Here is a 17,007-nt window from a genome sequence, read left to right as displayed (position 1 = left end):
TGTCAGGTGGTCCCCTTCTTTCTGAGTTCTGTGTGTCATGCAGGATCATGACACCACCTCCAGGAATGATTTGGGGGGTTACAAATGCATCTTCTTTCAGTAGGGAAATTCCGAAGTACGGACTCCAGAGTGGGTGGACAGATGACAGACGGCAATCCGTACAGCAACCACTAACTACAAAAATCATGCAAGGGACTCAGCGGGCGGTGAGAGTGCTCCAGGTCTTGACGTGACGATGGGACACATGAATGCAGCACCGGCCTGCACTCCAGCAACTATAGACTTGGGGTCTGTGTATTTCACTACATGGAATTCCTACCTAAAGAAAACATAGATGTTGCTTTTCACAGTGGCTTGGTTCAAACAGTTAGTCAATAAATGTTAGCTATTAACATTCTTCTGCCGAGCCACCGAACATTAAGAAACACCATTCCTTGACATGCTCCTCTCTTTCCTTCCCAAGGCTTTACTCGTCCTTAGCACATGCTCCTCCCATTCTCACCTCTCCTGGAAATGCAGTCATCCCTCTGGTCACAGCCCCGTGGGCGTTTCCTCTGGGAAGCCTTGTCTGATGTTTGGCCACCAACAGCCAAGCTCAGACATCACATTATGCATGCAACCTCAGAGCACCCCGGACCTCTAGCACTTAATGCCGCAATTAATTTGCACTAATTTCCCTGTTGTTGACTGGTTCGCTTGCTCACTGCTAGACTGTCTACACTGAGTACTGGTACTTCGTCATGGGGGCAAAACCCAGAGACCAAACAAAACAAGCTTGAAATGATTGCCCTGAAATAAGCTTAAAACCAAAACTCAAGTAAAAAACACTCCCAGAAAGGGGTCTTCAATCCAAACAGTAGTTTGGCTGAAGTAGTAAAAAGGTCGACCTTGAAGGGCGTTCAAGGTCTGTGGAAATGTGAGGACCGTGACGGCAGCAGCTGGGAAGAGCAGGTCGGAAGCGTGGAGGAGCCATGAGTGCACAGTCTGCAGGAGGGGCCACCCCGAGAAAGAGGGTAAGAATGCTGTTACAAGTGACACTGTGCCTGCCCAATGTCGCTGAACTGCACAGGGGGAATCACGGACCTGGCCTTTAGGCTTTGCTATGTATGATCTCTCAATACACACAACACAACAAAGTTGGAGAAGACACGAAAGAAAGAAAAAGCTCCCGAGCCAGTTCTCCCCATCCCGACGTACCGCTTTGCTCGTTCCAAGTCGTCATTGGCCTGTTCCAGCTCTCTGATGTACTTCTGCAGTTGGTCTTTAATGGCCTTTGTCTGTGCAAGGTCATCCTCCAAGGCCGAGATCTGCCGGTAGCCTTCAGAATGCTGCATTTCAAACTTCTCCTGAAGGGCGAAAGCAACAAGGAGGGGCGGCTTTCAGACATGGAGGGGCTCAGACCCCGCTTCCTGATGTCACATCACAAACGCTCAGGGCTCCTTGGGGCTCTGGCCTGGCGTTTGTTCCTGCCCACACACCAACACCCTGATTTCTTTAGGGCATTTCTCTGTGCCTTGATGGGGCCTCTCCTCCTTTTAGACCTGCTGAGAGGGGCTCAGCCATGCTCTCCTGGCCACCTGCCAAGCCAAAGTTCAGGCCACAGACCCTTCATGCCCCAGATCTGGAACCTTAAGCGAGTGGTAGTGAGGTACAGGGAGCAGGAGGCCACCACTCACAGCAGTTGTGTCTCCTGTCTCTCCTGTCTCCCAGCACCGTTTCCTGTCCACCCCTGTGGAGGATTCAAGAAACACCCAACAATCTTCACTAACGGCATTTTGACTTCCTCTGCTGCCTGGGGTCCCTTCTAGCAGGAGTGGCACCTTGCACGGGTCCCATCCCAGGCTTACAGCATGGCGGTAAGGCCGAGGAAATCTGCCAGACCACACGAGGGAACCGTCTGCTTCAATACCGAATTAAAAACGACCCCCACGGAGATGGTTACAATGCTTAGTGCCACATGACCTCTGGCTTCCTTGCAACACCTGAGCTCACTGTAACTGCAACAGGAGGGGACCCCAGAATCAGTACAGCAGGGTCCTAGGTACTAGTTCATTGCGTGCTTGTTGCTGCTAGGTGCCCTCGAGGAGGAGCCAACCCACAGCGACCCTGTGCACAACAGGAGGAAGAACCAAGGGTGCTCAAGCTGCCCCGAGAGCAGGAGGCAAAACAAGCTCCAGGAGTGGGTGCAATACCAAATGGAATGCTTCAACCAGGGGAGGACGCACCACGAGCACTCTCGTGTCCATGCCGGGAAACCTGGAAGAGCTGACTTTATGCAGCTGAACGTTAATACTGCACTTTTTTGTGTTAGTTTACATTTCCCCAGACGGAGAATTGCATGGTTTAAAATCTGGACCGGTGTGTTTGCTGAGCCCATCATCAGAGAAGCTGGATTACAAGAAGAATGCGGCATCAGGACTGGAGGAAGGCTTATTAACAACCTGCGACAGGCAGCTGTCACCACCTTCCTTGCTGACAGGGAGGAGTTGAAGCACTTGCTGATGAAGATCTAAGATTGCAGCCTTCCATACGGATTTCAAGTCAATGTGGAAAAGACCACAATTAGACCAATAGGTAACATCATGCAAAAGGGAGAAAAGATGGAAGTTGTGAAGGATTTTGTCTTGTTTGGATCTATAATCAACGCTGATGGAAGCAGCAGTCAAGAGATCCAGAGACGTACTGTATTCGGTAAAGCTGCGGCACAGAGAGCTCTTTAGCGTATCAGAGAGCAAGGACATGACTTTGAGGACTAAGGTGCGCCTGCCCCCATTGCCTCCTGTGCACGGGAAAGCTGTCTGCTGAATACGGAAGGGCCGAGGCCAAGGGTGCATTGGAACTGTGCTGCTGCAGAGGAACATGGGAAGGGCCACGCCTGGCAAAAGGATCGGTCCGTCTGTCTTGGAAGAAGTAAGGCGGCCCTGGATGAGGTGGGCTGACACGGTGGCTGCATCGATGGGCTCAGGCCATTGATGGCACCGAACAGTGCGGTGTTTCGTTTTGGGTTGGAGCCGATTCAATGTCACCTAACCACCACGTGACTGAGAATGGTACCGTGTATGGTGTGTTAGTGGAAAGTTTGGGCAAACGTTTCACTTTTTATCGTGCACGTCTAGCTTTTACGTTAGTAAATGACAGAAGAGGCTAGTGTCTACACATATGTTATGCACTCATGAACACTTTCAGTTTTCATTATTTCTAGGCTGAGCTAGGCTCATCTGTGAATTTGTGGGCCACAATCCATTTATAAACCTTCCAATACATGTACTGAAAGAAATCATGCATGAGTGGGCCCACGGTGCCTGGTGCCGCTCACACGGGTTGTTTCAGGGTCAAAGGGTGGTGCATCATGACCTTCACGCTGGCTCAGAGCTGGCTGGGTCCAGTTCAAGCCGTCGGGATTCTGCGTTGCCACTCACGGTAGCAAGAGCTGCCGGGAGGGGGTGGGGGGTTCTTATTCAGTGCAGCTTGTGAGTGGGAACGCAAATTCTCACCACAGGGTGAACTGGACATCCTGCAGTTACTGCGTGCCAGCATGAGCCACATACACTCCGCCTGTGCCCCCATCGAGTCCCACTGCAGAGATGTGGAAGCTGAGGCTCCTTGACGTCAGTAGCCCAATATCAACTGCTAGCAAATGACTCAACTAAGACAAAGCGCAGGCTGCTGGAGCCTGGCCTCTTAAAAATCAGGCTTAACTCCCCAAACCATTTTCATTCAGGTCCCATGGGGACCGAACACACACACGCACGCACGCACACATTTGCTCCTTCACAAAATTACTTTTCTTCCTAACAATACCACTCGCTGTGACCGCATAGATTCCAATGCCCCTTTGAGAGTCTCCAGATAGGAAAGAGCACTCACTTCCCACAAGGTTTAATACGAAAGTTAGAAAACAGAGGGGAAAAGTCAACCTCATCTGGTAAAGGAGCACCCCCACATGCTCTGACCATGTTCCCCCACCCCCATCTTCAGCACAGTGGCAGGACTGGTCACGAAGAACACCTGATCACCAAGGCCATGTCTAGGCAGCTATGGGGGGGGTCATCAGCTGTGGAGGAGCAGTTACCAGGGAGTCCGCAGCCAGCACACCTGCCCCGGGCCTGCCTCCCAAAGCCCTCCCCTTCTCTACTTAGACAAGGCAACAATCCCTGAGCCTGCCGGCTGCCATCAGGCTGCCAAGCAGTACTGCACCTCCTTAAGTCACCTTCTCCTAATAGCGAAGTCCATGCCTCCCAGGGTAACCACGTCTGTGTTCGGGACTCTCAGCACTTAGTCACTGGGAAGGAAGGTCCCTGGTCAGGACATCACCTCACTCTTCTTTCCGGGAATCATGTGCACAGAATAGGTGCCAGAAACAGTGTGATGTGCTGGGTGATGTCATGGTGGCTAGGCCCAGAGGCCTGGCAGGAGCCACTGAGAAAGAATGCCTAAGAACCAGTGGATTATCGACAGCGAGAGCCCAAGAGGCTGCAGAGTCCCTGCTGGATCTGTCTCAGGCTCCACAGCACAGCACCCACCCCAACCCCCTGTCCTGGCTTGACTGGGAAGCATCTCCACAAAAAACAGGGTGCAGGCTCCTAGCACACGAACCTAAATTCACAAGCTGCTTCCCAGAGGAGGCAGTGGCTTCCCAGCTGGCACAGGATCCTTTCGGCATGTGTGGACAGGAAAAGGCGGTGCTGAAATGTGGAGCTCTCGCTTGGGGCTCATAATGAGCAGATGGGAGCGTCAATGGACTCTTTGTTTGATCTCTCACAAGCTCTTACTCAGCGGGCGGTGAATAAGCCAGTTGTCACCAAGTCTCCTCTCAGCTGAATCCAGTCCAGGAGAAGGGCAACGATGCTGGTGGCAGTGTAGTCCTCACTCCAAGGTATTTTTTCCCCTACTTTTTTCAACAGGCAGCATGCACCTGTCATGTGGTTGTAATGAGTGGTCTTCGGAAGGCTCTGGAGTTTGAGCCTAACGCGGTTAATGAGTCATTGCTTGATACTTATTCAGCGTCTCCCGGGTGTCCTACCCTCTCCAAGCTGTCCTTCAAGCCACTACCTCCCTTCCACACAGATTCCCATCATTGAGTCCTTCAATTCCTTAACTATTTCAGGGTCACGTTCCAGTGTGCGAGGGTCAGCCTGCTAACAAAATGAGGGAAGCGGACCAGGCGTTGGGCTAAGACCTGGCAGTGTCAGGGAAGGGAGAAGGGAGGGGGCAGAGGAGGCTGTGGCAAACTCGAGGGCACTTGCTAGAAGCTACCACACCCCAATGTCTAGTTGCTGTGGAAGAACGTTCAGCCGTTGGGTGACCAGCGCTTCCAGTTCCAAAAGGAAATCAGAAACGGCGAGACCTCACAACTTCCCAATGTTGATATGAAATATAAAAAACTCAAACACCCAAATGTGCACTTTACTGTCACAAGAAAAGGCTAGCCACTGAGCTCTAGCTAATGACAGGCAGGCTAACGTATTCAGAGGGATAAAAAGATGTTCCCCAACAATTGGTAATAACAAGGACATATGAGGGGGCTTCCAACTATATGCTACGGTGAAAAATGATGGACGTGGGGGAGGGAAAGAAACCAACTTCTTTATAAGGTAAATGAGGCAGCTCAAAAATACTGGAAACCTCGTTTTAAAATCCCATTTTACCAAAACTGTTTGAGCCCCTCTCATATGTCTGCAATTTACTGTGAAATGCACAGATGACTGGAAGGCGGGATGGACATAGAATAAAAAGCAGGTGGATGCTGATGTGGACCGCTAGGCAGGCAGGCAGACAGGCTTTCACTATCAAATTGTTTCCACCTCGCTACATGCTACTGCTCACATGATACATTGTAGAAAACAAGGTCATGGGCCCGCTGGTGAAGGCAGGTCCACAGCACCCAGTCTGGCGACCAGGGTTTAGCTTTCTGGGGTGTATTCAGCGCCCCCTCTCAGCATCCAGGGATCAGCCTGAATCCTTCTGGCTAGTCCCCAAGCTTTCCATGGACCCATGAAGTCACAATACTGTCTACGCTGGAGACCAGCCCAGATCGTGTGCCCGGTGCCCCTCACACACACAGCCCTCCTCACAGCTCAGTCCTACCCCCACCCCCACCACCCAGCTCTCCCTGTAAGGCAGTGGTTCTCAACCTTCCACAGGCCGCAACCCTTTCATACAGTTCCTCATATTGGAGTGACCACCAACCATAAAATTATTTTTGTTGCTACTTCATCAGTGTAATTTTGCTACTGTTATGAATCGTCATATAAAGACCTGCTAGGCAGGATGTATTTTCATTGTTACAAATTGAACATGATTAAAGCATAGTGATAAATCACAAAAACAATATGTATTTATGTATTGTGAAATATTTATTTCTAATGACAAATAAATGACATTTTGTCTTGGAGCATGGTGTAGCATGGCTAAGTTTTCATGACCGGTACCAGTACTCATTGGTGGGCTTATCTGCATGTGGGCGGACCCGCCTGGAGATGGATAGAGGAATGGTGTCTGGTTCCTCAGACCATCGGAAATACGTGTTTTCCAATGGTCTTAGGCAACCCCTGTGAAAGGGCCCTTGGACCCACGGGTTGAGAACTGCTGCTCTAAAACTGTACAATGTAGCGCTCTTTTCTTGTGAGGTGGTCTCTGGTTACTCTTCCCACGGCCCCTTCAGCAGTTCTCACACCTTAGCCCAGGGACACACTGTGGGGGGCTGGGAGTCATCTGGAAACTTTACCAAAAGAGGGCAAGTTAAAAAAAGACATACAGGGCTGGGGAGGGGAGACGTTGCACGTCTCCGCCAGGAGCCGGCTATGTACTATGGCTGCATCGAGGCTGAGGGACACGGTGGTCAGCTGCTAGGCCGAGAGACTGTCCAAAGGCACCGCTCCTTACCCTCCATAGCCGTGATGCTCCAGACCCGCGGCCACGTAGGCCAGCATTTCTGCTTGCCACCACTGGGACAGAGCTGCTACCAACACCCTACCTACGGGGCGGAAGCTTGGAATGCTGGTCACCAGCTGATGAAGCACAAGACAGCCCTCTCCAGGGACGAGTGCTTCTGCTGCCAGGGGTGGAAGAGGCCCCACTGGGACCCTGCTCTTGCCCAGTACTGATGGATGGCAGTGTTTTATAAGCCCTCTGTCCCACGGCGATACCCACTAGTATCTACAATGTGGCTGGAGTGATGGAAGAACATTTTAAATTCATTTTTTAACTGAAATTTTAAAAACCACCTAAGGCTAGAGGTGAGCACACAGAATAGAATTGTCAGACATCTGAGAGAGGCTGTGGGGACCACACCTGTCTGATTCACATCTCAGAACCGCTCCCATCACAGGCCTGAAGAGCTGGCTCAGCCACCACCTTCAGCTCCAGAGCTCCAGCCTGCAGGTGGGAGTAAGCCCAGAGATACAACCCCTTCGCTCTCCAGGGAGCTCTCTGGTCCACCACACCCCACTGGAAGTCTGGCCCCATGAGAGTCCACTGTCCCCTCACCTTGATGGTTTCTAGCTCCATGCGGAGACGGTTGTTCTCGGACAGGAGGTCCCTGTTCCTGGTTTCAATCTGCTGCAGCTGCGTCTCCAATTCGGCTTCATATTCTCGGCTTCCCTCCTGGAACTCTCGAAGCTCTTCCTGGGTATTCTCTGCCCTGCAGCAGAATTCCCACACACGAGGTCAGTTATGGGGTACAGGGGAGGCAGGCAACATGCCTCTCGTGTGGATCAGTCGTCACCATCCCCCTTCACAGGTGACAAGAGGAGCGACTTGCCTAAAGCTCACACAAGTCACTGAGAGCAGAGCTGGGCCCCAAACCCAGGTCTGGCGGCTCCAAAGCCATTTCTGAACCAATTCACCATTCGTTCACCCAACACATTTTTTTGAGCCAAATATGTAGCAAACAATTTGGATTTTACTTCCCCTGTGGGTTTATAAATAAAACAATCAGTTGCTGTCAAGTGGGTTCCAACATCGGGCAATATGTGTTAAGAGTGAAATTCTGTTCTAGTGGACGTTTCAAAAGCAGATGGCCAGTACTGCATCTGGGTAGACTTGAACCTCCAACTTTCTGATTAGTAACCATGTTCAAGATCTAAGAACATTTGCAAGATCTAAGAACTCCTGATATACACTTAGGTCTCTAAGCATACGATCTAAATGCTCATTGATTACAACACTAGGATTTGCTGCTCCATCCCAAGCCCTCAAGGCTGGTTTCTTTTGGGGGGATGAAAATAGGCTAGAGAACAGACACCTGTTCAACAGTGGCTCCCTGTCCCTTTCAGTGGCATGGGTGCTGTCAACTCTACGCGGTGCCAATCGGTACCATGTGGTACAGCATTACCGTCTTTGATTCACTGTCCCCTAGATTGCCCCGCTAACAAGCTCTGGTGGTGCCATGAGTAAAGTGCCCAGCTGCTGAGGGGTCAGCCGTTTAAACCCACGGGCAGCTCCATGGGAGGACGCTGGGCACCCTGTCTTTGCAGCTCTCAGTCTTGGGAACCCTCAGGGGGTTGTCGTGCATCACAATTTACTTGATGACAATGGGCTTGGGAGTCAAACTTCTCCATTTAAGCTTTAACGTTACTGCTGTCAATCTGACCTCAGGTGACTAGTTCCTTGAGGCTGAGCAATGCACAAGGCGACGGTTTTTACAAATTTAACTGCTGCTGAAAGATGACTTCAGGAGAGAGGGTTGGTCTGAAGTATAAAGCTGCCCCCAAGGCAATGGACTGAAGGATTCCTCCATGGACCCAGAGATTCTGGACTCCAGTAAGAATTAGAAATCACATTCTGTTCCCTCATTTTAAAATCCAGATACATCTATCAAGACCTTGATAGATGTTCAGTGCTGGTGGCTGGGCACCAGGCAGTTCTGGGTCTGATGACAAAGGAGACAACATGTAAGCAGTTCCCCGGTCCGCTTCCTCTGCTGCTCCAGAGAAGAGAACAACTGTACCCGGATGGACACTGGGGCAGTCACTACTCTGAACTACTGAGTAAAACAAACTGTAAAAGTGCGATTAGGCCAAGTGACCAGGCAGTCCTATGCAGCTACGACTCTAATCCTTCAAACTATGGAAACTAACCCCACGAGGAGCGCCAGCAACTGTTAGGGAGACACGTAGAGACAGGTGGTTGTTAGTGGTTATTAATACGGTGAGTGACAATTCTTGTCACTACATGTACGTGTGCTATGCAATGTACCTATGTCCACTGACAAACTGTTCACCACAGCAAAAGGTTGGAAACATCTGCAGTGTCCAGCCACAGAAAATGGATAAAACGTGGTACATACATACAATGGAATACCAATCATCAGATATAAATTAAAAAAAGAAATACGTGCTACAACACGAATTACATGAATGAGTATAAGGAGGAAGAAAATATTCTAGAATTGATTGTGGTGATGATTGAATAACTCTTTGATATGATTCAATTATTAGATTCATATGATAAGTGGGTAAAGTGTCAATAAAACTGTTAAGAGAGACTTCTTTGTGAAGTTGTGTCATGAGAAATCAAAAGAAACCATGATACACACACACACACACACACACACACACACACACACACACACACACACACAAAGTGCAGAAGGAACTGCATACCCACAAAGTATGTGTTAACTTGGGCGGGCCATGATTCCCGTGGTATGATATGAGCAATCGGTGGTTAAGAGGATTAAGGTGGCATGCAACGCCCTTATTCGGGGCCCAATCTTGATCCACTATAGGGGATTTTCCCTGGGGTGTGGCCTGCACCAATGTTTACTACAAGGGATGAGGAGGAGAGAAGTGAGCTGGGCCATCCAGAAAGAAGAGCATGGAGCGGGGTGCATCCTTTGGACCCAGGGTCCAGCACTGAGAACCTCCCAGACCAGGAGCAAAAGTGACAGCCAAGATGCTGGGTGATCTCTAAGGACCACTATACCCACAGAGATGAACGGACAGAAGGACTCTCTCCCAGAGCGACAGAGGGAGACTGCCGTCCCCCTAGAGTCGACACCATGAATTCAGACCTCCAGCCTGAACTGAGAATAAATGTTGGTGTAGTAGAGCCACCCCCAGGAGGAGCCCTGGTAGTGTAGTGGGTCCGAGTTGGGCTGCGATCCACATGGTCCGAAGTTCAAAACCACCGCAAGTCTGGGGGAGAAAGACTGGGTTTACTACTCCTGTGAACTGTTAGTCTCGGAAACCCACAGATGGTTGCTGAGCGGCAATGACTCGATGGCAGTGAGCGTGGTTTGGGGGAGAGCCACCCACCTGTGGTATTTCTGTTTGAATACGGGGTAGGTAAGATGGCACGGAAGCCCTGTTACAGGGGAACCAGGCACAGGGGAAAAGTAAGAGACGATAGCATAATGGTTAGGAATGCAGGCTTTGGGGTTCAGATTCCCGCTCTGGCACAGTTTCCTCATCTGTGAAAGGGGGTGATGACAAAGGGGGTGATGACAAGTTGTGAGATTGAGATCATGTGCGCTGGGTCTTGCGCAATGCCTGACTTAAACCGTCGTCGCTGTCACCAGGAATGCAAAGCAGGTGGACACTGAGAACTGACCTCTGCTTGTAGGTCATAGCCAGGTCTTTCCAGTAGTTTGCTGCTTCTTCCTCAGAGCTGAAAGTCTTCTTTCCGGAGACTTCCATTGCAAGACAGGAAGAGGTCTACTCCTCTTGGTGCATGGTGTCTAGGAGAAGAGGCTTCACAATTATTACCCCAACACCAGCTGCTGTCAAATCAATGCCAACTCAGAGTGATCCTGTAAGGCAGGCGAAACTGCCCCATAGGATTTCCAAGGCTGAAAGACTACATTTTTTTCCTTGTAGTGGCTGTTGAATTTGAACTGTGGGCCTTACAGTCAGCAGCCAAGAGTTTATTATATCTTGGCTTAATTTGGGGGGGTGGGTGACAAGGGGGAGCACAACCCCAACCCCGAATTGTTTGGCTGATTAAATGACAAAACATTGCCAGAAAACTAAAGCCAAATCCAAGCAGGCAAATGAACAAAAAATAAAGTCCAAATACCTGTTACAACCCTTGGAGTAAGATCAAAGCTTACGTACATCATTTCACAAATTCTTATCAAGCACCTGACTACAGGACCCAGGATCCAAATAAGATGTCTCCAAAGTGGTCCGTCCTTCTCCATGAGGGAGCTCAGTGTGGTGGGGAAGAGATGAATTATAATGTAAATTATGATGATGCTCTATGGCCAGGGCAGCAATAAGAATACGGGTAATGGACACAGTAAATCACACCTATTTAGAAGGTAGCATTTGATGACATGCAACATATGCAGACACCATAAAGCCATGACCAACACACATTTCCACAACTGCCATGGGGTGCTCAGGAGTTCTGGACCCAATTTACTTAGGCCCTGGGTGGTCCAAAAGGTTAAGTGTTAGACAACTCGGCAAAAGACCAGCCGTTCAAACCCACCTGGAAGTGCCTCAAGAGTCAGAATCCACCAGGTGGCAGTGGATTTGGTTTGAATAATCTCAACAAAGAGAGTGTCTGCATGCGCTCCATCTATAGGCAGCTGGCCTCCTCCCTTGCATTCCCAACACACCCTCCTGCCCAGCAGTCAGCTCTATGGACAAGTTTGATGGGCAGCTCTCATTGTCTGCTCCAGCAGGCAGCAACAACAAACTGGGACCAATTGGTTCAAAGGTTATATTGCAAACCCACCGCCCCAGAAGTCAACTCCAACTCAAAGTGACCCTACAGGGCAGAAGAGCTCCTTCGGGTTTCTGTGACTGCCTACCTTTACAGAAGCAGACCCCTTTGTCTCCCTTGGAGCCGCTGGCAGATTTGAACCGCTGGCAGATTTGAACCGCTGACCTTATGGTTTACCACTGCATTATCAGGGCTCCCACTTCCTAGAAAAATGCTTGCTTTTTATTTTTCTTTGGCAGGTTTTGAAAAATCAGCCAATGGGCCCCCAAAACCTCCCATGGTCCAAGCCCCTGTGCATGCAGCCACTGTGATCCCAGAACCACCGTGAATCCTCCAGAGCCGCCAACAAGCCACGATCCACCTACCAGCAAAGACCATCTTCAAACACACCCGAGCCTGCCACCTCTGGTGTCAAAACTCCAGAGAAGACAAAGCAACCTCTTTCAGTTTCCCTCTGGTTGGCGAGCCAGCGCAAGTGGTGAGGAGTATACACTGAGCAGGAATGAATTCAACGCCCTTCCCCACAAAGGGGAAGCAGAGAACGAGGTCATCAAATGTCAGCACAGGCTCCGACAGCTTCCACCCCATGATGAAGGAAGGCTGTACATTTTTGCAGAAGTGACGTCACTGGGGCAAATCCAGTCAAGAGCCAGCAAGTCTGGAGTTTGGCTCCATGCTTTCAAAGGTTACTGAGATCTACCTCCATGACGGCATCAATCACTAATGCAGACAATCGGAGAACCTCGTTGTCAGCAGGACTGATGAAATCCATGGTTGGAACACTATATACTCATTTAGAAAGCTAAATTCAAAGAAAGGGGTCTTGGTGACATCGTGGGATACGCCCTGGGCTGCTAACCACAAGGTTGGTGGTTCAAAACCACCAGCCCTTCTAGCAGCAGCAAGATGAAGCTGGCTGCTCATGTAATGATTTAGTTGGGGAAATCCTAGGGAGCAGTTCTGCCCTATCCTCTTGGGTAGGATTAGATGATGGCAATGGATTTGGCTTGGAATATGGAAGAAATTTTAAAATATGTTAACAAAGGAGAAATTGAAGTCACCCACAGATATGTATAAGCCAATTTTCCTTTACAAATACCTCTCCCTCACTGGGTACACAAACTGAGAGGGCTCTGGAAGGTCACCTTAGGATGAAGCCAAGCAAGCGCCCAGCTGAGAACTTGTCCCAAGACCATGTCTTGCAGCAGGAACACAAAAGTAAGCATATATTGCTTTTGAAACTTGGAAAAGTTTAAATGAGGGGGTGGCAATAAGTTGCTACTCTTCCACAATGATTTTCTTCTACTGAACCACAATGCCAGGGAAATGATTTCCTCTCTTCATTCACTTTCCAAGCATTTCACAAGCACCTAAGAAGTAAATGCTGGGCACCGCATAAGGGTGGGGTGGGGTGGGGTGGGATTTGTGTCATAGCACTTGGCGAGAGGCTGACATAAACTTTCTGTGAACAAGACTGCTCACGTTAGGAAATGATCCTGGGACACAGTAAAGTGTGTGGTCTCTCTGGCTCACGTTATAAAGGAGACAAAAAAATACCATCCTACTGGAAGAGAGCAAAGTCCAGGAATCAACCTGCAGTAAAATATACAACTCCAAAGCCCCTGAGAGTCAAAGGCAAGGATCACCTAATTCTATGCAAGGTCATCCAATGTGACCCAAAAAGCATGTGCGTATGTACAGGAGGGCCTTGCGTTTCAAAACCGGATGGATACCAAGGATAAACAACAAACTCTGGGAGACTGGGATCCAATGAAGAGAGTAAGTCAAAAATTCTTGCAACAAAACTGGAAGCACTTTCATTTCACAAAAATATCAAAGCATGAAGCTCTAGTTAGGTCTGTCGGCAAAGTTCCAACTCTGTAACTTTTCCTTTAAATCTGTACTTTATAAATCCCACCAAAACAACAGTTTGGGCATCCTTGGGAGACACAAATCATGTTCCTTCGAAATACTGAGTTTGGGAAACAAAAAGATACATAAAGGAGCAAGATCAGGGCCAGCGGGTGGATGGGATGTTTCCCCACAAAATTTCTGTGGACAGCTCCGCTACCCTCTAAGAATGAGCAGTGCTTGCCCATGGTGATGGGGAATTCCTGGGGCAGCTTTCCTGGCCTCTTCTTCATCAATTTGTTTTTCTATTTTCTTAAAAGGTAATTCTAATAAGACCCCCAGTGACCATCCAGTATCCTTCAAGAAAATCTATCAAGATGACCGCTTTGGAATCCCAAAAGACAGTTTGGGGCTCCAAATGCCCTACCCAAGTCTTAAAATGCTATCTTCCCATGCTAGAAAACACTGACAAAGACTACCATAAAAGATGACAAAACTCAGGTCCCATCCTCTTAGGAAAGTGTCCAGGGGTTGGAGACAAGGCAGTCAGGGTGGAGTGTAGCAATGATGAAACATACAACTTTCCTCTAGTTCCTAAATGCCTCCCCCCCCCCCAACAATCATGATCCCAATTCTACCTTACAAATCTGGCTAGGACAGAGGATGCACACTGGTACAGACAGGAACTGGAAACACAGGGAATCCAGAGCTGATGATCCCTTCAGGACCAGTGGTGTGAGTGGCGATACCTGACGGGTAGAGTGGAAAGGGGAAACCGATTACAAGGATCTACATATAACCTCCTCCCTGGGGGGGGGGGGATGGACAACAGCAAAGTGGGTGAAGGGAGTGGGTAAGATAGGACAAAATAATTTATAAATTATCAAGGGTTCATGAGGGAGGGGATAGCGGAGAGGGAGGAGAAAATGAGGAGATGATGCCAGGGGCTTAAGAGGAGAGCAAATGTTTTGAGAATCATGAGGGCAATGAATGTACAAATGTGCTTTACACATCATGATGTGTGTATGGATTGTGATAAGAGTTGTATGAACCCCTAATAAAATGATTTTTTTAAAAGGAAAAAAAAAACCACAAAAAACCTCGGGTCCCAAAATGATGCAAAGGGCAATTCTGTAAAGGACATTAAAAGGAGCCTTGGATTGATGTAGAACAAATAGGCATACCCTTGTCCTAGTCTAAACTAGAAGGGGGAGCGAAAAATTTACTGGAGGGGATGCCCACTCACAGAGACCCTATAGGCGCAGTGTTGAACTGCCCCTGTGCGTTTCCGAGGTTGCAGCTCTTTACGGTCTCCTCTTTCTCCCGAGGAGCCACAGGTGGCTTCAAACTGCTGACCCTTGTGGCTAGCAGCCAAACCACTACGCCTCCAGGGCTCCTCCGGTCAAACCCCAGACTAACTGAAGGGCAGGCCCTCGGGGGACAAGGGATCGGAGGCAGCCGGACAGGAAGGAGCACGCAGCTTCCCAAGAGGTGCTGTCAGCGTGGTGGCCAAGTTTCCCAGGGCTCCGCGGAGGCAGGCGAGCCCCGGCCACCGCAGTAGAGCTGCAGCGTAAGCGCTTCCATCCTGGCCGCCAACCGGCCCCAAAGTGCGGTCAGGGAAATCCGAACCGTCCGGCCGCAGGGACGTGAGCAAGGCTGAGAGATGGGGCCGCCCCCAAACGCGCACCCGCAGGGGGAGGCGCCGGGGAGGGGGGGCAGGAGCGCGGGCGGGACGCCGAGCAATGGGGGAGGACGGGGACAGGGAGGGCAGAAGCCGGGCGCGCCGAGCGACCCGAGGGGGCATCGTGGAAGGAGGGGGGGGATCGGGCCGGGGGTTCAACGCGGGAGGCGGGGCGGCGACCCGACGGAAGGGGCCTGAGGCGAGGGGGAGGGTCGCGGGCCGGCGGGAGGGAAAAAGTTGACGAGGGCGGCCAGGCGGGCGCCGGGAAGGTGGAAAGTGGGGGCGGGCGGCGGCAGGGGACCCCCGGAGTCCCGGCGACGGGCGTGACTTGCGGGGGGCGGTCGGGGGTCCCCCAGAGCGCGGGCGGGCGGGCGCCGCGACGGCGCAGCAGTGTCCCCGCAGCGGGCGGCGGTGCTCGGGGCGCGGCCCCCCCACAGCCCCGACTTACCGGCCTGGGGGAGCGGGGACCCCGCGGCGGCGGCGGCGGCGGCGGCGGCGACTGGCGGCGTGGCGAGGCGCGGCCCGGCTCTGGCCGCCCCCTCGCCCGGGCTCCCGGGGCCTCGGGCGCTCATTGGCTGCCGCGCCGCGGAGCCGCGTCCGCCTGGCCAATCCGCGCCGAGCAGCGCCGTTTGGAAACTTTTTCCCGGCTGGCGGGGCCGCGCGGCGTTGCTGGGCGGGGCCTGGCGAGCTCCGACCGACGCCCTTGGATGCGCGGCGAGCTGCCCCTGCGCCCCGGCCGGGCATCCGACGAGCCGGCCGGGCATCAGACGAGCGGGCCGGGCATCAGACGAGCGGGCCGCGCGTGCTGGAAAGCCGGCGTTCTCCGCCCCGACGGCACGTTCCCTTTGCAGAGCTGGTCTCGCAGCGTTCCCAAGTCCAGGGGAAGACCAAGCCAAGCCCCGGCCCTTCCAAGCCCTTTCCAAGCAAAATGATCCGCGTCAGGATCCTCTTCATCAGAGGCAGCAAAATGTAACCTTGGGAAGGATTTCCTCCCAGCTCCGCAAGTTACGGACCCGCTTTCCTCATTTGTAAAACAGGTTCACTTCCTGTTCATGGACTTCACGTGGATTTTCCTATTCGACAGCGGGAGAAAAAGTAGGCTTTCGCTTCCTGTAAACAGTCTTGGCAACTCACAGGGGCAGTTCTACCCTGTCCTGTACGGTCGCTGAGTGGGAACCGACTCCATGAAAGCGAGTTTGGTTTGTTTTTTCCGCAACGTCAGGCACTGGCTCAAGCAACTGACAAATGTTAACTCCTATCGTCCTCGGTACAATCCTATATGAGGTGAAATCCTATCCCGAAGGCACTCTGACAGTGCAGTAGTTGCTAACTGAAAGGTCAGCGGTTTGAACCCATCCAAGGGCTCATCAGGACAGCACGGAAGCCTTCCTCATTTAGTTCCTGCAGCAAGGTCTTCTTGGAACAAATACCGAGTTCTTAGATTCAAGGCCCAGCAAATAAGTCAGAAAAGGTAGCTGCTCTCCACAGCTCTGTCTTGTTGGGCCCACCAGGAAGGCAGCAAACAGAAAAAGTGGTTTCAGATGTACCTGAGTGCTGCCATATAAGCAAGGTCGTGTGAGAGAAAGGGGCTGTGGGAGGTCACATCAGTCCTTAGGATCTAGGAAGGAAGGCCTCTCTGAAGAGGTGACAATGCAGCTGGGGCCCAGATGATGACAAGCCCTAGAAAGCACTTGTCCCGTTTTAAAGAAAACAGGTGCAGGAAATTTAAATGAGTTAAGGGCTCACACCTAGTAAATACAATCAGGCTTCAAATTGTGTCTCTTTAACTCTTACCTCCATCT

At 51.1% G+C, this 17,007-nt stretch overlaps 1 protein-coding gene across 2 annotated transcripts in view; it reads right to left on the bottom strand.

Annotated features, from left to right (window-relative positions):
• Positions 1 to 15,762, bottom strand: part of NDE1 (nudE neurodevelopment protein 1) — a 30,511-nt gene extending 14,749 nt beyond the window's left edge. The window contains exons 1-5 of one of the 2 annotated variants that reach the window (XM_075564547.1): positions 15,654 to 15,762; positions 14,163 to 14,273; positions 10,555 to 10,681; positions 7,489 to 7,642; positions 1,198 to 1,346 (exon numbers count right to left, since the gene is read on the bottom strand). In XM_075564547.1, the coding sequence (XP_075420662.1) occupies positions 1,198 to 1,346; positions 7,489 to 7,642; positions 10,555 to 10,640 (389 nt within the window). In that variant the 5' untranslated portion in view covers positions 10,641 to 10,681; positions 14,163 to 14,273; positions 15,654 to 15,762. The remainder of the gene's footprint in view (positions 1 to 1,197; positions 1,347 to 7,488; positions 7,643 to 10,554; positions 10,682 to 14,162; positions 14,274 to 15,653) is intronic. The other variant, XM_075564548.1, reaches the window with a different exon arrangement.
• Positions 15,763 to 17,007: the final 1,245 nt, after the last annotated feature.

This window comes from Tenrec ecaudatus, chromosome 12 (assembly GCF_050624435.1).
Source record: "Tenrec ecaudatus isolate mTenEca1 chromosome 12, mTenEca1.hap1, whole genome shotgun sequence".
Taxonomy (NCBI): Eukaryota; Metazoa; Chordata; class Mammalia; order Afrosoricida; family Tenrecidae; genus Tenrec; species Tenrec ecaudatus.
Note: the sequence above shows the minus strand (reverse complement) of the source record. Positions and strands in the feature narration are given on the sequence as shown.